Raw genomic sequence first — 23271 nt, forward strand, 5'->3', positions numbered from 1 at the left:
CCAGGGGACGGGGCTCTCACACACGCACTGCACCCGCCTCTCAACTCCCCACTCCTTCCCCTCACTTCTCCATCACCTCACTCCTCTTTCCCCCTCTCCTCCGTATTCCTCCTCCATTGCTCCACCCCGTCTTCTCTCCACTCACCCTCACTACTCTTTCCCCTCCTCTCTCCTTCATTCCTCCATCCCCTCTTCTCTCCACTAGCTCCACTCCTCCCTCCCTTCACCTCTCCCCTCACTTCTCCGTCCCCTTCTTCTCCTCCCCACCCCTTCTTTCTCCCCTTTCCCTTTTCCCCCACAACTTCCTCTTCCTTTCCCCCGACTCCACCCCTCTCCCCCACCCACGCCTACCCCCCTCACCTCTTACTTCCCCCTCCCCTTCTCTCCCACCCCCGACCCCTACCCTCACCCCTTCCTTGGAGAAACTCAGGAGGTCTGGCAGCATCTGTGGGGAGAGGGTCGAGATGTGTTTTTAGTCAAAACGCCAAACACGTAAGTTTGATAATAAACACGGATTAGAAATTGCCAAACCAGAAAGGGAAAAGATGCTGGGCTGCCCACGTAATGCAATTCTCCCCAGCACACAGCGATCCATAAGTAATTAAGGAGTTCCGGGGGAAAGGCAGGAAAGTGGAGTTGACGATTATTGAGGAGGGTCGATGGGCGGAATGGCTTACTTCTGCTCGTACGTCTGATGGTTTATGGAGCCGTGCTTTTAACAGCTTATTGCTGCTGTATGTTTTATATTTCCTGCTGTGTTTCCCCTGTCAGTTCTTTGCCTGAATGGTTTCAGTCGATCATCGCTCGTGTGGGATTGGGGGCGGGGATAACTTTAAATATCCTCACTTATGGCCAGTCATGTTTCGCATGTGTACCTGTGGTTATTAAGGATCAGCTCTGCAAATGGGTTTGTCAGGGGTTTCTCCGCCCTTCACTCCGTTTCTTCCCCAGCTCCACATGAAATTGTTTCCAAGTTGGGGAACATAGGCTCCGTTATAAGGCGCTTTTGTTTGCGGAAATACCATAGAAACAAGCCTCCCTCTTATGTAATACGTTCTGAGGAAATGAAAGCCACGTTATTGTGGAAATCACTTCCAGCTGTTAATGCAAGCGAGGCTGCGCGTTTTCAGCTCAGAGGTGGACGATTTTAGTCGCTTTTTTTTTTCCCAAAAGCACATCATTTATTCTTATCTGCATGTCAGGACGGTCTCCCTCTGTTTCCTGAATTGATAACAGTTGCAAAATCCTGCAATGCACTTTTTAGTTGCTGTTAGGTGTCACTGCGACGCCAGAAATTTTCTTGAGGGAGGCTCCATGCATGCAATTACGACGATGTTACCAAAGTTGTTGGAACTGCAAAGGAAAATCTTTTGAAGAAAAAAAAGCGATATTTCTGGAGGAACTCACCAGGCCTGGTAGCATCTGTGGAGAGAAAGCAGATTTAACATTTCGAGTCCAGTGACCCTTTTTCAGAGAAGACTCTCACAAGGAAAATCTTGGGCAAATCTTTAACTATCGGCACACTTTTCTTTCTAATATGCCTTCTGTTTGTTTGGAGTGTAGCATTCTCCTGTTTGTCTTGGTGGGTGAGGAATAGAGTCTTCAGCAACCTGTCTCCCTTTTCAGCAAGGTTTAAGTCATCTCCTGGTGAAGTCCTATGTAAGACCATAAAACACAGCAGCAGAAATAGGCCATTCAGCTCATCCAGTCTGCTGCTTCATTCAATGTGATCCTGGCTGATCTGGTAATCGTCAACTCCATTTTCCTGCCCATTCCCCATAATATTTACTGATTAAAAATCTATATATTTCAGCCTTGAATATACTGAACAACCCAGCCTCGACAGCCCTCTGCAGTGAAGAATTCCACACATTCACTACTCTCTGAGAGAAGAAATTCCTCCTCCTCTATGTTAAATGTGTGACCCCTAACTCTGAGATTATACGCGCTAATCCAAGACTCTACCACAAGGGAAAATAGCCTTTCCACATCTCCCTTGTCAAGCCCCCCAAGAATCTTGTATGTTGCAATAAGATCGCATCCATTCTTCTAAATTCCAATGAATACAGGCCCAATCTGCTGAACCTTTCCTCACAACAGTCCCTCTGTACTCAGTATCAGCCCAGTGAACCTTCTCTCTATGTAGATAATATAATTTCCTTGTTTTCCTTCTATAACATAGTCAACATGCTATTGTCATGCAATATTATTCGGTATCACAGATTTAGAGTCTTGGCCATGAGGAAACATAAGGAGGAACCTGTCTTTACTCAAACATGATGGATATTTGCTGCCCTTAAGGGTGGTGGGAGCAGAGGCAACCAATGATTTTGAGAGGAATTTGGATGGGCACTTGAAGAGCTACTTGAAGTTAAGGAGTGGGTTTGACTGGATTGCTCCAAGGAAAGCCAACTTTGTTACGACAGGCCGAATAGCCTCCTTCTGGGCCTGAGATAACTCCAATGCTCAGTTATTTCATTTTAAGTCTCTACATGTTAGAAGTCATAGTGCCTATAACCTTTGTACTAACCATTAAGATTATCAAGATTAGGAGTATTTTTGATTTGGCATTTGTATGCGAGTAAAAATGTCATTACATATATTATGAATCTATTGAACTTCTGAGACAACTAATGGAAAAACTATCTTGCCATAGAAACCCACTGATTTATTTGTGATCATCATTTGTGATCAATGTATAAATGCCACTTTGTTCTAATAGGTTATAATTCTTCAGTCATATATCTTAATCTAAAGACCCCATGGCACATATCACAGAAGAGCTGGGAGTTCTCAACTGATACCTAAAAGCAGGTTTATCTGCTCTATATTACATTGTTGTTTGTGGGGACTTGCAGTGTGCACATTGGCTGTTACATTTCCTATATTCCAATAGTGGCAACGTTTATAACATACTTCATTTGCTGTGAAGTGTTTGGGACATTCTGAGGTCGTGGCAGATTGTAAATAAATGCAAGATTTTTATCCTTGGAATCAGGACAGATACAATAGACTGGATGATCTCCATCTGTACTGTAACCTTCAATGGGTGGAGATACTTGCGTAAATAATCATTCAAGAATTTTGCACAATATAAGTGAGGTTAAATTGGCATACTGAGCCTTGTCTGGTACAAGTCATCTTGACATAAAGGCAACAACAGTAACTTGCATTTGTGTAGTATCTTTACAACAGTGCAACATCCCATAACACTTTTCAGAACTGTTACCACACAAATACTGTAGTTGACACAAAGTTGGAGACACTAGGGCAAGTGCCTGAGTGCTTGGTCAAAGAGTCCCTCATAAAGAGAGGTGAAGAGGTTTAAGGAAGGAATTCCAGTACCTGTCCACAGCTGAAGACATAGCCGTCAATGATAGAGCCAACGAAGTGGGAGTTAACCAAGAGACTAGAATTAAAGGAATCGAAAGTACCTAAAAGACTGTTGAGCTGGAGAAGAGAATGACTGGGATCACAGATAGATTGAACAGTGCCCATAGACCCATAGAACAAATGAACAATGCAATGAACATTACAGCACTGGAAGCAAGATAGGTCAGTGAATGCAAAAGACGGGAATGGGACTTACTATGGATTAGGATGTGGGCAACAGGGTACATGAGAAGTCATAGCTACTGCACAAATATACTCCTTTTACACATATCTATATCTACCAGATGAAAGCTGCAAAGAAACCTTTGATTATGTTTTGAAAATGTCAAATTCTGTCTTAATTAAAGTTACATGCTGATATTTTGTTTAGAAGGTAGTGTGTTTCACTGTTTCTCCTGAGGTTTGCCTGCTGGAGACAAAACAGTGTGTAGTTAGAATGTTTATACTGCACATTGTGGATATTTTGTTCCTCTCTAGTACTTGCAGTTTCAGAGAATGTGCATTGTGCCAAATATTAATCTTGCTGAACAGTAAATAGCAATTACTGGGGATGTGCAATTTGATTCTTTACCACTGAATTTGTCTGAAGTCTGGAGCAAACCTACATCAGGAGGTTGAAACTAATTAAAAACAGTAGGTTGAAATCAGAACAGGAACAGAGATTTAAAACCTGCAACCAAAATTCACTCTTGGCAGCTCTGAAAAGGAGTCATAATAGACTCAAAATGTTAATACTGTTTCTCTCTCCACAGATGCTGCCAGATCCAGTGGGTTTCTCTCACATTCTCTGTGTTTCTAAAGTTCACTCTTTCTTGCATTCTTTAAAGGTCAAAATGAACAAAACTGTGTTGTAATTTTACTTGACATCTGTCATTCTGCTAACATTGTTTTCCTTTAGCAAGGATAACTTGATCTTGGCCTCAGTTTGGCTCAACTTGTGGCATTCTCACTATGATTTGAACATATAACATAGGTTGACATATCAGACTGGTGCCAAGGAAGCAATGTAGCATGGTTGTTGGAGGCAATAACTTTTCCATGAAATGTGAAATCAGGTCCGCACACTCAAATGGACATCAAAAAGAGAAGCAACTGTGACCGCTGTCCTTGGCAACACTCAGCTTACAACCACCACTGTCACAGAATCATCAAATCCCCACAATGCAGAAAGAGGCCATTTGGCCCATCGAGACTGTACTGACTCTCCGAAGAGCATCCCACCTAGACCCAACCTGTCGCCCTAACCCCGCATTTAGCACGGCTAACCCACCTAGTCTGCACATACCTGGATGGTACAGGCATGGCCAATCCACCTAACCTGCATGTCTTTTAACTGCAAGGAGGAAACTGGAGCATCCGGCACAAACCCATACAGAATATGCAAGGTCCACATAGACAGTCGCCCAAAGCTGGAATAGAACCCAGGTTACCGGTGCTATGAGGCAGCAGTGCTAAACATTGTGTCACCAGTATAATGTCATGTGCCAATACAGATGAAATTGTCAGTACTCTATTTCCTGCTGATGGTGCCTTGCTGCATGCAAATTAGCTGCCATGTAACTTCAAAACTAATCCCTTTGCTTTCAAATGTTTGTTGCATATTTTTAGCCATAATGAGGGATGCCACTCAGGGCATTCATTGGACCAAGTTCTAGGTCAGTTTTAATATGGAACCATGCAGTGATTTCTTCGAGGCAAAGATATGCCACAGCTCTGCTGTTAGATTCTTTACCATTCCAATGCAAAGTTGGCATTGCCAGTTGGATGCACTCCCCCACAAACCAGCCCTCCAGTCATCCTGTTTCCTTCCTATACAATTGAAGATATCACATCATAGCCTCAGACTCACTGCATACTGTGAAACTGCAAGTCACTCTTATTTCACAAAACCCTTGTAAAGGACAGAGGCAGTCTTTTTTAAAATCCCACAGTTCAGCTCTGGATTCAAATTCCTGCACCAGTGGGTTGAAAGATCATTGAAACAGCGCAAGATCTTGAAGTGTTAATTTCAGATGCACCAGAATCTTACATTATGCAGGAGCTGAATACTGTGAGGTTTGCAGCAGTAAATATTAAACAGAGCTTTCTTGGAATGTTAGACGGCACATTGAAAGTGAAAGGGGACTAGTGTACAACAATTTGCATTCGTGTAACATCTTTAATGTAGTAGGATATCCCAAAGCACTTCACATAGGTATAATCAGACACTGAACTGCATAGGGAAATATTAGAACAGATGACCAAAAGCTTTTTTGTATATAAGTGATGTCTTAAATGTGGACAGTGAGGTTCAGGGAGAGAATTGAAGATCCTAGGCATATAATGGTTCCGATTATACAGTTAAGATTAATGTTTTCATTTGCATCCCCTAATTTACATGAACAAAAGGAACCTTCTGCTTTAGGTATGGCACAATGTATCATTAGCATGCAAATCTAAAGCTGCATAGTGATATCCAAATTGTGTAAAACATTGGCTCTCTACCGTTGGTATATAATGTGTAACTCTGGGCACATAGTTGGGTTTTTAAAGGCATTAAAAGGTTCTAGAACACTGGGAATGAGAGGTTATAGCTATGGAGAAAGACAACAATCTTAGGCATTTTCCACTGGAACCAAAAAGGGCTCAAATGCATTTTCCAAGCAAAAGTATTGAAGTGATAAGCAGTGAAAGATTACTATCTTTGTTGGTGAATCTGTGACAGGAGGTTCCTGACTCAGGAATATCACTCGAAGAAAGCGGGACTGAGAGACTCGATTAAATTCCGTTCCATCCTTTCTATGGCTTTAATATGATGAATGACCCAAAACTCCAAAAAGCAGGAAATCTTTTTGTTTAGCCAATGTTTAGTGTGGGAAGTGTGACACCCCACGTAACTACTGTGGTAGTAAAATCGGCAACAGCATTTTAAAGGGAATGCGATAAGGATTTGATAAGTAACACTACAAAAGGGAAGAAGGAAAGGGATAGATACAGGATTAAAGTGAGCAATACCAGTTGAAGGCTGGCCATTGTCACAAAGAACAGGATTGTGCCTCTGAATCTAATTCCCATTCCAACCTATTGACAATGAACTAAAACCCAACAAAGGAACCCTGGCAACACCTCATGTAAAATATAACAATGACAATGAGGAAACATGGACTTCTCCCATACATAACCTAGAGATTACATGATTTCCAGTTGGGGCAGAGTGTGTTTGCCTTGCAATGCACAAATTGTGATGTACAGACTAAATGGACCAGATGTTTTCACTTCGTCATCTCACATGTTTGTAGAAGATAGTATAATATGCTGGAAGTTTCTTGAGAAATGACATTACGTCCTATACAGTTTGTGTCCATTTGTCTGATAATGCTGGAGATTCTTAATGTAGATGTTTTTATACATGTACAGCTATCAATTTTATATTTGGAAACTAAACACTTACAATATTTTGTTAACATACTGCCTCTCAGGCATTCCATCATAAGAATAACTTGCAAGAAACACATTCAGCAAGTCAGTTGGCATGAACATAGAACATAGAACATAGAACATTACAGCGCAGCACAGGCCCTTCGGCCCTCGATGTTGCGCCGACCTGTGAAACCAATCTGAAGCCCATCTAACCTAAACTATTCCATTATCATCCATATGTTTATCCAATGACCATTTAAATGCCCTTAAAGTGGGCGAGTCTACTATTTTTGCAGGCAGGGCATTCCACGCCCTTACTACTCTCTGAGTAAAGAACCTACCTCTGACACCTGTCCTATATCTATCACCCCTCAATTTAAAGCTATGTCCCCTTGTGCTAGCCATCACCAGCCGAGGAAAAAGGCTCCCACTGTCCACCCTATCTAATCCTCTGATCATCTTGTATGTCTCTATCAAGTCACCTCTTAACCTTCTTCCCTCTAACGAAAACAGCTTCAAGACCCTCAGCCTTTCCTCATAAGACCTTCCCTCCATACCAGGCAACATCCTGGTAAATCTCCTCTGCACCCTTTCCAATGCTTCCACATCCTTCCTATAATGCGGTGACCAGAACTGTACACAATACTCCAAGTGCGGCCGCACCAGAGTTTTGTACAGCTGCAACATCACCTCATGGCTCCGAAACTCAATCCCTCTACCGATAAAACCTAACATACTGTACGCCTTCTTAACAACGCTATCAACCTGGGTGGCAACTTTCAGTGATCTATGCACATGGACACCGAGATCTTTCTGCTTATCCACACTACCAAGAATCTTACCATTAGCCCAGTACTCTGTATTCCTGTTACTCCTTCCAAAGTGAATCACCTCACACTTTTCCGCATTAAACTCCATTTGCTACCTCTCAGCCCAGCTCTGCAGCTTATCTATGTCCCTCTGTAACCTGCAACATCCTTCTGCACTATCCACAACTCCACCGACTTTGGTGTCATCCGCAAATTTAGTAACCCATCCTTCTACGCCCTCATCCAGGTCACTTATAAAAATGACAAACAGCAGTGGCCCCAAAACAGATCCTTGAGGTACACCACTAGTAACTGAACTCCAGGATGAACATTTCCCATCAACCACCACCCTCTGTCTTCTTACAGCTAGCCAATTTCTGATCCAAACCGCTAAATCACCCTCAATCCCATGCCTCCGTATTTTCTGCAATAGCCTACCATGGGGAACCTTATCAAACGCTGTACTGAAATCCAAATACACCACATCAACCGCTTTACCCTCATCCACCTGTTTGGTCACCTTCTCGAAGAACTCAATAAGGTTTGTGAGGCACGACCTACCCTTCACAAAACCGTGTTGACTATCCCTAATCAAATTATTCCTTTCTAGATGATTATAAATCCTATCTCTTATAATCCTTTCCAACACTTTACCCACAACCGAAGTAAGGCTCACTGGTCTATAATTACCAGGGTTGTCTCTACTCCCCTTCTTGAACAAGGGGACAACATTTGCTAGTCTCCAGTCTTCTGGCACTATTCCTGAAGACAATGACGACATAAAGATCAAAGCCAAAGGCTCTGCAATCTCCTGTCTAGCTTCCCAGAGAATCCTAGGATAAATGCCATCCGGCCCACGGGACTTATCTATTTTCACACCTTCCAGAATTGCTAACACCTCCTCCTTATGAACCTCAATCCTGTCTAGTCTAACAGACTGTATCTCACTATTCTCCTCAACTACATTGTCTTTTTCCTGCGTGAATACTGACGAAAAATATTCATTTAGCACCTCTCCTATCTCTTCGGACTTCACGCACAACTTCCCACTACTGTCCTTGACCGGCCCCAATCTTACTCTCGTCATTCTTTTATTCCTGACATACCTATAGAAAGCTTTAGGGTTTTCCTTGATCCTACCTGCTAAAGACTTCTCATGTCCCCTCCTGGTTCTTCTTAGCTCTCTCTTTAGGTCCTTCCTGGCTAACTTGTAACTCTCAAGCGCCCTAACTGAGCCTTCACGCCTCATCTCTACATAAGCCTCCTTCTTCCTCTTGACAAGAGATTCAACTTCTTTAGTAAACCACGGTTCCCTCGCTCGACCACTTCCTCCCTGCCTGACAGGTACATACTTCTCAAGGACACGCAGTAGCTGTTCCTTGAACAAGCTCCACATTTCAATTGTGCCCAGCCCCTGCCCTAAATCTTGCCTCATCGCCTCATAATTGCCTTTCCCCCAGCTATAACTCTTGCCCTGCGTTATATACCGATCCCTTTCCATCGCTAAAGTAAATGTAACCACTTAAAAAGCAAAGGATACATTACAGGTTTATTTCAGCATATTCACAATGCAAAGGCTGCTAAATTATTTATCAACTCAGTAGTATTTGTTACAGAGAAATGAAGTGGTACATGTAATTTTAATGGGTGAACAGGCATTTTTACAAATACAAAATGGCACTTCAAATTTAATGCCCACTTAAAAATAAAACCTCATTAAGCAGTGTGAATAGAACTATCCACTATAATAAATCAATTTAACGATTGTAGGTCTTTCACTATTGGAATACTGTTCTGCAGAATCACTGGAGATAGAATGTACGATTACTTTCCAATTGGACTGTCGTCTTGTTAGATTTTTTAAAGAACAACCAGGATGGCTTCTTTGAAGACTTAGATTGTGGCAAATTAGAAACGTATTCTTAATGATTCAGGAGATTGACTGTTCTATAAGTAAATGATCTTTCAGGTTGGTGAATGGTTATTCCTTCAATGATCTAAGAATCCTATGTTTCCCGTTTGTTTTTCTCAATCATGTATCCTCAGGGTGTGTAAACCAAAATCTACTTGTTCCTCTGTAGACTCACACTGCCACCTATAGATTAGTTAAGAAATATGCCCAATAGAGCCAGGTAGAAAGAAAACTGAGTTAATGTTTCAAGTCCAGTGACCTTTCTTCAGAATTGTTCTGGTCAGTTGTGACAAAGGATCACTGGACTCAAAACGTTAACTCTGATTTCTGTCTCTATAGATGCTGCCAGACCTGCTGTGTTTCCCCAACACTCTCTGTTTTTGTTTCAGATTTTCAGCATCCACAGTTCTTTGTGTTTATGTTTGACTCTTCAGTGGGTTGACTGATTAACTTCATTTGTTCACTTTCCATCGATGATCAGGGTTTATCTATCTGTCACTAGATTACATACAATGCCTGCTTCAGAACTTAATCGTTGCTAACATTTCTACAATGAATGCCATTGGTTGTGGCCATCAGATTCTATTCCCTCATATCATTTTCAACATCCTCTTGAGTGGCATTTTTCAACTACATTGTGGGAAGTAGAGTCTCTCTCAGGCTTCTTAATGTAACTTTAATTGATGGTAAAAGGTTTGTGAATAAGGTGAAGTCATCAGATTGCCTAAGGAATATTTCAGCAAACTAGATTCAAAGTGATGTAACATTGCCCAGCACAGGTTGACTTGAAGTTTGAGAAACTGCCTAAGGAAGTGTTTCCCTGTCCTGTAAGTTATCAAAAAGATAAAGATCTAACAAAAAGAATATAACATTTTAAAATGCTGACATACCTAATGTTGAATTGGAAATGCAGTTATATGGAGAAAAAAGTAATTTAACAATGAGCTTCAAGAGGTTATCACTTGGTATTGTCACACCTCAAGGGAAATCATCACAAAAGTAAAAGAGTTTTAAAAGTACACAGAATTCCCCAATTCAGATGACTTCCAGACACAGGATGAAGAAGGCATAGACCAGGTTTCCATACTTAAAAAGAGTCACTATTTATTACAAATAAATAATCATTAGCTACAGGTAAATTATTATTAACTGCTGGCATATAGCTCTACTCATTAAAACTTTAACCTCCTTACAAACACACATGCACACACATAGAAAGAGATAGACTGTAAAAGAAATCATGCGTGTTATGGGCAGAGGGAAAGATTGGGAAAGCAGTTTAGTGGACCCTGTCTACAGTGTTTGCTGAGATGATTCTTGTAATTGTCAATCTTCCTTCAGGATGTTTTCACTTGATTGCAGAAGGCATAGGGTGACTGGGTCACACTTATAAAAGTCTCTGACTTATTAATTTAAAGTCACAGCATAAAGCACCTGCTGAAGGAAAAATAAGCTGGATTTCTTCAAGCTTAAAGTAGTTTCTACTGCATGGAAGAGAGATAGCTTGGCGGCTTGCAAAGATCTGATGGCTTCTCCCTTTCCTGTTCAGTGCCCTAAGCAGATCAGCTATAAGGGAGCCAATCATACAGTTGTCAGGGAGAAGAACTTTGTCATCGATAACTGGTCACTAGTTCATAGATCAATCAGCTGAATGAAGTGGGCTGAATCTCCATTTGTGCAATCCTCTGGGTCCTGCTCATCTATAAACCTTCTGCAACTGCAGTTTTAATAAGTGGTGTAAATAGCAACTACAATGAGTATCAGATTACTTTGAAAACTGTATTAATCCCTCAACAATCCTTGGTTCTTAAAACAGTTGCCATGTCAGTCCACAAAAAAACCCCAGCAACATACAAAGATATTACAATATACATAATGCAAAATTAACATAAAACTGTCATTAAAATGGGAAGCTGCTGTATGGTATTCAAAAAAGATTAGTAATACAAAGGCACTCTGCAATAGTATTTACAAACTACAGTGTACGAACATTGTGCTAAAAATGTGGAACATTTTCTCACATTCATCCAATAGATGAATAATCATTTTGATTATGAGATTGGTAGGTATTCTTTCTGGCCAAGAGTGTCAAGGGATATGAAGCCAAAGCAGGTAAACAGAATTAGTTTACAAATTAGCTATGATCTCATTAAACAGTGGAACAGATCTGAGGGGCTGAATTCTTTACTTCTGTTTCTCTATATTTTTTCCGTCTGGATCATCCTTTGCACAATTTTAGAGAACAAGAAGAAAAGCATACAACATATTAAGATGGTTTCAAGCTACTTTATGAATATTTAATGAAATTACAGTTAAGCAAGTCTGTTACTCACTATAAGGGAAGATTAGTATTAGATCCAGAGGCAGTCTGGTTTTGAAAAGTCTGTTCACTTACACAATTGGACAATTCAGCAATATCATCAGTTCTAACTTTTCAGATTAATCCAGTCGGTACGATTGAGGCCCATAAGAGGAGTCCTTGCTACTACCCTCTAGTAGTCAAATCAATGTGCATTTAAAGACCTATTTTAGAAAAAAATATCATTCTAAACTGCATTTTGGAAATAGGAACAAATTACTGCAGCTACTGGAATCTGTACTGAAAACAACAAATGCTGGAGAACACAGCGGGTCAGACAGTATCCATGGAGAGAGAACAAGCTAACGGTTTGGGTCTAGATGACTCTTCATCAGAACTGAAGTGAAGTGTGGAGGGGACCAGCATTTATGCTATAGTTTGGGGTCCTACACTGGTCTCCTCCCACAACTCTTTTCTCGAAACATTGATGATTGCTTCAGTGCCACTTCATGTACCCACCAGGACCTTGAAAACTTCATTCATTTTGTCTCCAATTTCCACCCCTCTATAACTTGCACATTATCCATTTCCGACACTTCCCTCCCTTTCCTTGACCTCTGTCTCCATTTCGAGGAATAAACTGTCCACTGCCATCCACTACATAGCCACTGACTCCCATTGCTACCTTCACTACAGCTCTTCACACTCCACATCCTGCAAGGACTCCATCCCATTCTCCCAGTTCCTTCGCCTACAACGTATCTGTTCGGATGATGCCACCCTCCAACACAGCGCTGCTGACATGGCTTGCTTCTTCCATGACCGTGGTTTCCCACCCACTGTGGTTGACAGGGGCCTCAACTGCATGCGACCCATCACCCATGCTTCCACCCTTGCCCCTTCCCATCACTTACAACAGCGTGACTGGGTTCCCCTTGTCCTCACTTTTCAATCCCACCAGCCTCTTCATTCAAAGCATCATTCTCCACCATTTCAGACAACTCCAGCAGAAAGCCACCACCACTCCCCCAAATCACATTTTCCCCTCACTCCCGCTGTCTGCATTTCGCAGGGATCGTTCCCTCCAGGCCACACTCGTCCATTCCACAACCACCAACACCACCTCACCTCTCCACAGCCTTCACTTACACAGCCTTCCCATGTAACCACAGAAGGTGCAACACCTGCCCCTTCACCTCCTCCGTGCTCCCCATCCAAGGACCTAAATGGTCTTTCCAGGTGTAGCAGCATTTCACCTGTACCTTCTCCAATCCTGTGCTTTGTATTCGCTGAACCCAATGTGGCCTACTCTACATCGGAGAAACCAAATGCAGACTTGGTGACTGTTTTTGTGGAACATCTCCAGTCTGTGCGCATGCAGGACCCCAACCTTCCCATAGCCAGTCATTTTAACACAGCGTCCTGATTGCATGCCCATTTGTATGTCCTCAGCATGCTGCAGTGCTCCAGTGAATCACAGTGCAAACTGGAGGAACAACATCTCATCTTCAGACTAGGCACTTTATAGTCTTCTGAATTTAATATTGAGTTCAACACCTTTAAATTGTGAACCATTTCTTCCCTTTCTTTTAGCCTGTTATCACGTCCCCCCTTCCCCCATCCCATTTACTGTCCTTTCAATTCTGGCAAGAGACACCATTATTTGGCCATTCTCACACTCCGATCACTTAATCTGAATTATCACCATATTTTCTCCACCAGCACCCTACACCCACTAGCCCCACCCATCCCCTAAACTACTGCATAAATGCTGTCCCCTCCAAACTTCACTTCAGCTCTGATAAAGAGTCATCTTGACTCAAAACGTTAGCTTGCTGTCTGACCAACTGTGATCTCCAGCATTTGTTGTTTTCAGTGCATTTTGAATATATTCAATACCTTCTCATTTGTAGGGAACAATCTATAGCTTGTATGGAACACTGATCATAAAACCCACATTCAATGTCACTCTGTGATACAACATATTGATACAAATATTGTGTTCATTCACTTTAGTAAGCAAGAACCAGGCATTAAGCTGCAGATAAAATCCTGAAGAAAACAGAAATTGCTGGAGAAACTCAGCAGGTCTGCCAGCACCTGTGGAGAGACAACAGAACTAACAATGAGTCCAGTGAACTTTTCTTTAGTTAAAATCCTGAAACTTTAGCACTCTGTATGTACTGGCATCAACAAACTGCATTCAAGAGGGTCAGGTAGTAAGCCGTAATTCAGTTTAAAATGCAATGGCACTTTGAAATCATAGGATTAATTATATTAAAAACCTAGAGACAGGTACAGAGGGTTTAATTTTGAAGCTGACAGATGACACACAACAAGGAATGCACTTAACAAAGAGAAAGATAATGAAGTGTAGGAGGGCACAGACTAAGCAGTGAAATGGGCAGGCAGATGGCAGATGACATATAAGGCAGAGAAGTAGGAAGTGATGTTTCAGTAGAAAGATAGATGAGATATAATATAATGTAAACAGAGTGATACAAAGTTAAAGGAAGTCAGGAAGTGATGTTTCAGTAGAAAGATAGATGAGATATAATATAATGTAAACAGAGTGATACAAAGTTAAAGGAAGTCATGTAGGTGACTACACACACTGCGCTGACAAGGCTATTAAAAAGTATATATTGGATCTTTAGCTTTAGTAATAAAGGCAGAGGGTACAAGAGCTAGGAAGTAATGTTAAACCTTTACTAAAACTGTTTAGAGCTCAGATGGAGTTTTGCACAACATTCAACAAAGGTTGTCAAGGCTTTGCACAGGGTGCAGAGGAAATTTATTAAAATGGAATCTTGGATGAGGGACATATTTATGTTAAGAGACTGGAGAAGTCAGCGTTGTCCTCCTTACAGCAAAGTAAAAATATTTGATAGATACTCAAAATTAGGATACCTGTTTGGCATGGACAGTTTGGACTGAAGGGTCTGTTTCCATGCTGTACAACTCTCTGATTCTAAAATTAGAAATAGCTTTCACTGAGGAAATAGAGAACAGTTTCCAGTGGCAGAAATGTCAATAACCAAGGACACAGATTTAAAATGATTGGTAAAAGAGCCAGTGTTGACACAACGGAACCTTTTCTTTTAACATTGGGAAATGTTACAATCTAAATGGCACTGACTTAAAAAGTGTTGGGAGTAGAATTAATGGTAACACACAAAAGAGAGTTTGAGATATCATTGATGAGAGCTATTCCTGTATTTCCCAAGTTCCTGTATTAACAGTGGAGTTCAGCAGCTGACAGATTAGTTCCAGAATGTCTAAGTTCCAATTTGGTACATGCAAATCTCCTTCTAAAATATGATATAGTATCTGTTGTGAATTGAACAGTGGGATGAGACTAATTTTTCAGTTGTGGCTTTCTTGCTATCTATCCAATTTCCTTTTGTTATTCATTCAGAGAATATGAGGATTGCTGGCAAAGCTGACAATAATTGTCATTTTCACTCCCCTCAAGAAGTTGATGGTGAGCCATGCTCATGAATCACTGCATTTTGTGCTGTGCCGGTACTTATAGAGCACTGTTAAGTGGGGTGTTCCAGGATATTAACTTGGCAACAATTAGGAAATATATTTCCAAGTCTGAATGGTGTGGGACTTGAAGAAATGCAAGTTGTGGCCTACCCATGCAGCTGCTGCCCTTATAACCTCTACCATATGGAAGCTAAGGTTGGGAGGTCTTGTAAAAGCAGCTTAGGCATTTTACTGCAGTGCATCTTGTAGATGGAGGACATGAATGTTTAAATAGTGGATTAGGTGGTAATCAAGTGGGCAACTTTGTCCCAAATTGTTTTGAAATTCCTCACTGTTATTGTAGCTGCAATAGTCTACGCAATTGCACAGCATTGCATTTGTATGAAGTTCATACTTTGTGGACAGTTGCAAAGCCTTGGGCAGTCATTTGAAATACTTAGCATAGAATGCCCAGCTTCACTTGCTCTTGTAGCCACAGCATTTATGCAATTGGTCCAGATAAGTTTCTGGTCAATAATGACCATCTTCCCCGCACCTCACATATTGTTCACACAGGATTCAACAATAGTAGTGCCTGCCAGTTGTGTGGTAACAATATTTCTTTTCCAATGCTGCTTTATTGGTAAAGCTATATGCTGGCAAGAACTACTTTCTGTCTGAGGAGTTGTAACTGGAATTAAACACTGTGCCAACTTCAGTGACAACCCCTTCTCCTGGAGGAAAGATCATTGACTAAACAGCTGAAGATGGTTGGGCACAGGACACTACCCTGAGTAACTGGGGACTCTTGTGCTGTGATAGTATTTTTACATCTGAGTCAGGAGGATCAAGTCACATCTGCTCCAGAGGGGAGTAGCCTCTGAACAGGTTTGTTAGAAAATATCTAGCCTGAGGAAATCCTACACCCATGTTCTGGAGATGGGATAACTAGCCTCCAGAAATCACAAACCTCTTAGAGTTGTGTATGACTCCATCTGGTAGGTAGTTGCTGACTCTCATCACAGCAACATCTGTGTATCCTCTCCCTCCATAATGAGAGAGGCAGCTCTGTCAGAGGGTTGCTGTTAAAGCTGAACTCCCACAGCCACTCCTGTGGAGCCATTTTTTTTAGAGGTTGCTGGCTATGAGCATTTCAAAAACCTTTGTTGGAACAGTCTTCCAGCATCCACATCACAGCCACTTGAGGATCATCCTGTTGGAATGCTAAGTGACTTGAGCAAATTACTATGGGATAACACATGTATAACATTCAATGTTATGGCTCTTGTGTCAGCCATGGGAAAATTCAGCTGTGATATACCTTTGTTTGCAGCTTGTTACCATAGCAGATAGAACAGCTGGTACAAAGTGTTACTGAAATTTGTTCATGCATCAAGCGGGATAGGTAAAGACAAAATGATCAACTGATGAGTTTATCAATCACTAGCAGGTATTGCTATTTTATTTTTGCTCAATATCCTCACAGAATGCAGCATACATCCATGACATCAAAACCTCTCTACGGGCTCAACTGGAATGAACTCCAAGATCTGTCCAGGACCAGGCACCAAAGGACCCCAAATATGTGCATCATGCTGGTTCTAGCTATCCCACGAGCTAATCGCCACTCTGCAAGCAATTGTAGAGATCTTAACTGCCCTGTGTACAAAGGGTAGCCTTGTCCCATGGTAGCGTCCAAGTACTGTGCTGGTTTAAATAGAGATTGAGAGGTGGTGAAGTTAGTGAACTTGTACAGTATAAATGTCGCACAATACTTGCCAGGAATTTGATTCAGTGGCAGTGTCACTCACAAGCTGCAGACTAATGGAACAGCAGCCTTCCCTAATGACAAAGTCTGCCTGCTGACTGAAGTGCCTTAATGCTCACAAAAGCATGTAATTGATGACAGGCTGTGCTTGTGGGGAGACTGCTACAGCAGAAGAGTCCTTTCCCACTGAGTACTGGCACCCACAGGGAAGACAATGGAAACAAATCCTTGTTCCTGCTTGTAGACTTCAGAATGAATTATGTGACTGTCGTTACAGAATCATTAGGCACAAAAGGAAGCCATTCAGCCCTTCGTATCCTTGCTGGCTCTTTGCAAACGCAACCCACATGGTCCCACATAAACTTCTTCCTCTTAGACCTCGACTTTTCTCTCCAGGTGACAATATAACTCCCATTTAAAATTGAAAAAGAACTGTCTTAAAACCAAGGACTGTGGAAGAAATTGCTACAAATTTAAAAACAAGTTATTGGAACTCATTGTGATTCATGTTTACATTGCTGCTTTGCAAGCAGTGGGGGAAGCTGGGATAAAACGGCACAGCTTAGAGGTGCCTGTACAGAGTGACATTTGACCTGTAACACGTTACTGAATGGTTCATGCAAATACAGCCAGTTGTGAAGTCATCAGCCTGAAGGCAACCCTCTGATTGTCTCTTGGGCAGGTGAACAGCCTGATCATTCACAATAGAAGGTATGAAGCTTCCGAATTACTGGAACAGCAGGTTCTACGTCAATAATTGACTGCAGTAAAAGTACCAAAAGCAAGCCAGTTATTTTCTCTGACCAGTTGCTGTAAGCTGTTGCCTTTAACCAGTAAATAAGGAACTTTGTAGTTAGTGTATCCAAACGCTGTGTCCCCTGTGAATTTAAACAACTCGGAAGAGATCGAAGAACAGGTGGTCTTAGGCAGCAAAAGGAACATCTCATTGAATTCTATGGACTGCTGCCAGAGAACTACATTTCCCCAGTATTTTGTGTTCCACCCAAAACACCATTTTGCTTTTGTTTGTGTGCGCGCGTAATGGGGTTTTAAAAGATTAGGGTTTCAACCAATAGAATTGTATACTGATAGTTCAGAGATTATTTCTAGTCATAGGTGAACAATTCTTTCTGTAATAAATAGTAGTTCTTGTTCAGTACAGGAACATGGCCAGTATTTTCTGTTAATGTGATTCCATTAGACAGGTACATTGGGGACTTTGCACACTTTGATTAAAACATAACCCCTTGATTAGTGGTGCTCAAAACTCAGCACACTTCCCCAAGTTGGTCATAACAGTTTCTAATCAGTCACCCTCCTTTTATTACCCTGTTGCTATTTATATGCCTGTAGAAGAGTTTTGTATTCAGTTTAATATTAGCTACAAGTCTCTTCTCTTACACTTTGCTTCTCAATTATTTTTTCATATTTCCCATTGAACTTTCTATAGTCAGCCTTGTTCTCACTCATACCACCTTATATCTGCCATTTATACCCTTCCTGCTTTATAGTATGCTGTCAGCAAACAAGCATGCAGGTACTGCAGGTGATGAAGAAAGCAAATGGTATGTTCACCTTCACAGCAAAAGGATTTAAGTACAGGAGCAGGAACATCTTGCTGCAATTGTACAGGGCCTTGGTGACCTGCAGTATTGTATATAGTTTTGGTTTCTTTATCTGAGTATGGACAATCTGGCTATGGAAGGAGTGCAATGAGGGTTTATCAAACTGATTCCTGAGATGGCAAGACAACGAATGAAGACAGGACTTTATTCACTGGAGTTTAGAAGAAAACCTATAACATTCTAACAGGACTAGACAGGGTAAAGGCAGGATGTATCCGATAACCAGGGATCACTATCTAAGGATCATTTAGGACTGAGCTGGGCAGAAATGTCTTCACCCAGAGAATGGAGAGCCTGGGTAATTCTCTGCCACAGAAAGTGGTTGAGTCCAAAACATTGAATTTTGTCAAGGTGTTTTATGAAGTCTTTAGGGCTAAAGGAATCAAAGGGTAAGAAAGGGGAGAAAGGAGGAACAGGGGACTGAGTTGGATGATCATCATGATCATACTGAATGACCTACTCCCACACCTATTTTCTATGTTTCTATGTCACTTTCATTGTCCATGGAGTTCAGGATTAGTTTGTCATCACGGCAATTTAACCTCGTGTGCCCAAAATACCTCGACTTTGAAAGCACTCTATTTTTTTTGTTACAGTTTTACCCTCCAATCTTTGATTCCAATTAACTACAGCTTTTCTGTTCTCACTCTACTGAAGTGGGGCCTCATAAATTATTTACTTTTAAACTAGATTGTTCCCACTCCTTGATTACAGCCAACTCAATTCTAGGATATGATGATCATAGTCCCTTGCAAATGCTTGACCGACCTTGCTCCCCAGTACGAGGTCCAGCAGTTCCCTGTTGCAAGCTGACATCAAACGATTATGTGCTGTAGTCACTTTGACCGCCATTGGAAATGCTGGACCATCTAGAAGAGTAGACTGTGCTTTGGGGTCCATCTCAATGGAGAACTGCTACACGACTACTCAAATAAAAGCAGAACTATAGGCCCAGAGGGCTGGGTAAGAAAGACAGACAGGCTCTCCACTTCTGAATCGCTCTTCACAACCTCAAGACATCAAAAAGTATTTCACAGCCAATGATGTATTAACTGAGATAGTAACTATTGTAATATAAGTAGCTAATTCGTAAGCTCCTATAAAACAGTAACAATCAGACTTTTTTTTTTACTGTAGAAGAACACACTCCTCAAAAATGATTTCCCGAGAAGACCTAGTGAATATCTCACCCAAATGCTGCTCCTCCCATCACTTAAGAATGCCCAGGATGACTCCCATTTTGACCTGGGCATTGTAAGGGTGCAGAAACAGAATTATTATAAAGCAAATTCTAATGCATGAATTGTCCTGAAGAAATCCAGCCAGCTTTCTCTCACATAAGAACTCAGCACTTACAAAGCAGTGCCTTTAAAATACATTCTGATACCAATTCTTCTTTGATAATTTAAAATGGTGCATTGTCCCCTCATTTAAATTCATAATGCTAGTTGTGTTTCGAGGGGTAAAGCCTAGCCTAAATGATAGTGGGCAAGATCGAAGCAGTGACAGGGCTGTAAAGTACTGAGAATTTCGGCTTGCCACGGTCAGGACTTATTTCTCTGATTAAACTGGAAATAATCAAATTATTCATTCTTCAGAAAAGCACAGGGCTCAAACCATCAAGCGCATTATTTTAAAGTCAAAATCCAACTTTCCTATGGATATAGATTTCAGAATTGGAGTCAGATGTTCCAAATTATCTTTTTCAAGTGGAAAATAACATCAAATGTTCCTCACAGAGAACAGAACCTACATCAAAATGGAAGAGACAGTTCCTTTACATAATACTTTTATGCCAAATGTATTGGCATACTTAGCGAAAGTAAACGTAGTTTACAATAGTAAACAGATGTTAGAAATCATCCGGGAAGGAGATCCAAGTGTTTAAAAAAAATGTCTTTCAAGGATATCAACAAACTTTTGTCTCAGTTGCATTCTGAATTGCTTAAACCACTCGATGACAATTCTCCGTCTCTGATTTTTTTCCTGCAAACTCATTGCTTTCTCTTTTTCTAAAATAGCAGGCAACTCTTTCCAGTCTTTTACAAAAATGAATGGTGCTCCCATTAACTTCAGGAGACGCAACGGGGCATTCTGGAACACTGATGAGTTGCCACATTGTCCTGGGGTCATGACATCTTCGACAACCGGAACAGAACCATAGGAGCAGGCTTCATAAATTCTGTAGCATTCAGTATTTATTCCCACAGGGCACAGCGTGAGGTCACTTTGCAGCAAAGCATCTTGATACTTCTTTAAACTTTCACTTGTTTCTTGAGGTAACCACCTACATGGGAAACAATAACAGAAATCAACATTCATCTACAGTTTGTGCTTCCTTGTGTCTGTCATAAACTGCAAACGCCTTAAATAAAACCAGCATCCTAGCATTTCTGCATCAAATTACATTTGGTCAACGCACACTATACAGTGTTAAGATAAAACTGTAGCTTGTTAGTGATCATTGTTTAAGATATATACAAAAAAATACATTTGACTTAGTTTCCTTTGCAAGTGAGAGGACTGAGACAGAACTTTAAAAACTCATTTCTGAGAATCTTTGCGAATTTATTCACAATAAAACTATTACTTTCCACATGAAAAATAGGGCAATTTAGAAAATGAAGTTCATCTGCAATGACAATCTGTAGTAAACAGAAACAGTATGGGCCATTCAACTCAAGGTGTCGGGTAGTAGTATATTTTTGGTAGTATATTTTGGCCTGTTCTGTTCTTTATGGTTCTACAAATTTCTCGACACGCCGATTCTTTATCTTACTTCAAGGCTGATATGTACCTCAATTCAACTTATCCACTTTGCTTCACTGCAAGGCAAATAGTATTCATCTGTTTGACACTGTTTTCACCAGGTAGACTTAAATCTAAATAAAAACCGAAAGAACCGCGGATGCTGTAAATCAGGAACAAGAACAAAGTTGCTGGAAAAGCTCAGCAGGTCTGGCAGCATCTGTGAAGGAAAAACAGAGTTAACGTTTCGGGTCCAGTGACGCTTCCTCAGAACAGTTCTGAGGAAGGGTCACCGGACCCAAAACATTAACTCTGTTTTTTCCTTCACAGACTGAAATCTAATTTTCTTTAATTTCCCCCACCCTCCCGGTATCAGATACCAATTTAAAACTCCATGGCAACAGCAGCACAACTCCCTGTAATTGACATTCATAAGTAACATTTATACAGCCTTTCTGTCAAGTTCAGCAGGACCAAGAGATTAGGTCAAGAATCTTGCAAAGTTTGGAAGAAAAGAGGCCACACTATCTTTGTGCGACCATTCACAACGAGGTACCATCAGTAGTTCACAAGGAGCAAAAAAGGTTATTCAGTACCGGCCTGAATTTTTGCAGGCATCCTTTAGCATGAAAAGAAATTGATAAAGCAGCAGAACCCGTTGACAAATATAAACCATGCAGTGAAGAGGCTAAACAAAAGTGAACCAGAGATAATTCAGATTTGCAGGGGAGGGGAAACAGACCAAATGCAGGTTAGAGTTGGGTAAGGATTGGCCCTACAATAGTAAATGAAAATAAATCAGATCCAATGGAACAACCAGAAGGAAAGAATGAGGACATTAATGTTTCTGAACGAAGAACAGATACATGTTCTGTCATGGGCTACTAAGGCAAAATTGATGGGAAAGATAATGAGACCGATAAGGAATTGCTAATAGCAAGGAAGAGTTGATAATGAGTCACTAAATGCACAAACATTAGGGATACGATAAGATTGTGATATGCAAATCAGTCTTTTCAAAAATTCCTATTTTAGTTCATTACAAAAGGCTAGATGAATCATATCTGAACTCAATCTCCAAATAAACAACCTAATGCACAGTGATAGCATGATATTAATTACAAAAGCAAGAGACATTGGTCCAGAATTTACAGTAGCAATGATGGTGAACCATTAGCATTTACTAATACTGACAGTAATATTTGAAGGCTGCAGATGGAGATTTTAATGCATGGAAATCCAGAAGCTGCTGCTAGTTTTACTGAACTTTTCTGTAGGGTGCGCTGTCTACTGAACTAGTGGGCACATCAATTCTGCGACTCACTGTAAAATCTCTGAAAAAAATTAAAACCTTTTGAATAACAGTAGCTTTGTTCTGAACAACATATGGTATTCATAATTATGGAGAAATACCCGATTGGCACTAAAATAATTTTTGTTGAATGTCATATTTCTCCAATAGAAGGAAGTCCGTATTTTCAAAATAAATATTTGAAGGTTTGTTTTATTTTCCACCTTAATCCATTAGTGTGTAACAATCATTTATTTCAAAATTGGTTAAAATTCAACGTGAAAAGTGAAGAGGATCAATGATTTTTACTTAATGGCTTGCTATCTAAAATAATACTCCACTGAAGCTGGATGTTTCCCTTATGCCATCGCTACTTGTTCAGAAATCACACGATACCAGGCTATAGTCCAACAGGTTGATTTGAAAACACAAGCTTTTGGAGTCTTACTCCTTCTTCAGGTGGTGAAGGTGTAAGACTCCGAAAGAGATAGCAGGAACTGCAGATGCTGGAGAATCTGAGATAACAAGGTGTAGAGCTGGATGAACACAGCAGGCC

At 40.9% G+C, this 23271-nt stretch overlaps 1 protein-coding gene and 1 long non-coding RNA gene across 6 annotated transcripts in view; one reads left to right on the forward strand and one right to left on the reverse strand.

The window, feature by feature from the left end:
• Positions 1-55: 55 nt before the first annotated feature.
• On the forward strand, positions 56-18227 carry LOC125485316. The gene is made up of 2 exons (XR_007264043.1): positions 56-492; positions 16770-18227. It is a non-coding gene; the product is annotated as an uncharacterized LOC125485316 (long non-coding RNA).
• rxylt1 (ribitol xylosyltransferase 1) overlaps positions 16716-23271 on the reverse strand; it is a 42184-nt gene continuing 35628 nt past the window's right edge. For all 5 annotated transcript variants that reach the window (XM_020527318.2, XM_020527319.2, XM_048607488.1 and 2 more), the window contains one exon: positions 16716-20963. In XM_020527318.2, coding sequence (XP_020382907.1) covers positions 20561-20963 — 403 coding nt within the window. In that variant the 3' untranslated portion in view covers positions 16716-20560. The remainder of the gene's footprint in view (positions 20964-23271) is intronic.

The sequence above is a fragment of the Rhincodon typus genome, chromosome 18 (assembly GCF_021869965.1).
Source record: "Rhincodon typus isolate 14 chromosome 18, sRhiTyp1.1, whole genome shotgun sequence".
Lineage (NCBI taxonomy): Eukaryota > Metazoa > Chordata > Chondrichthyes > Orectolobiformes > Rhincodontidae > Rhincodon > Rhincodon typus.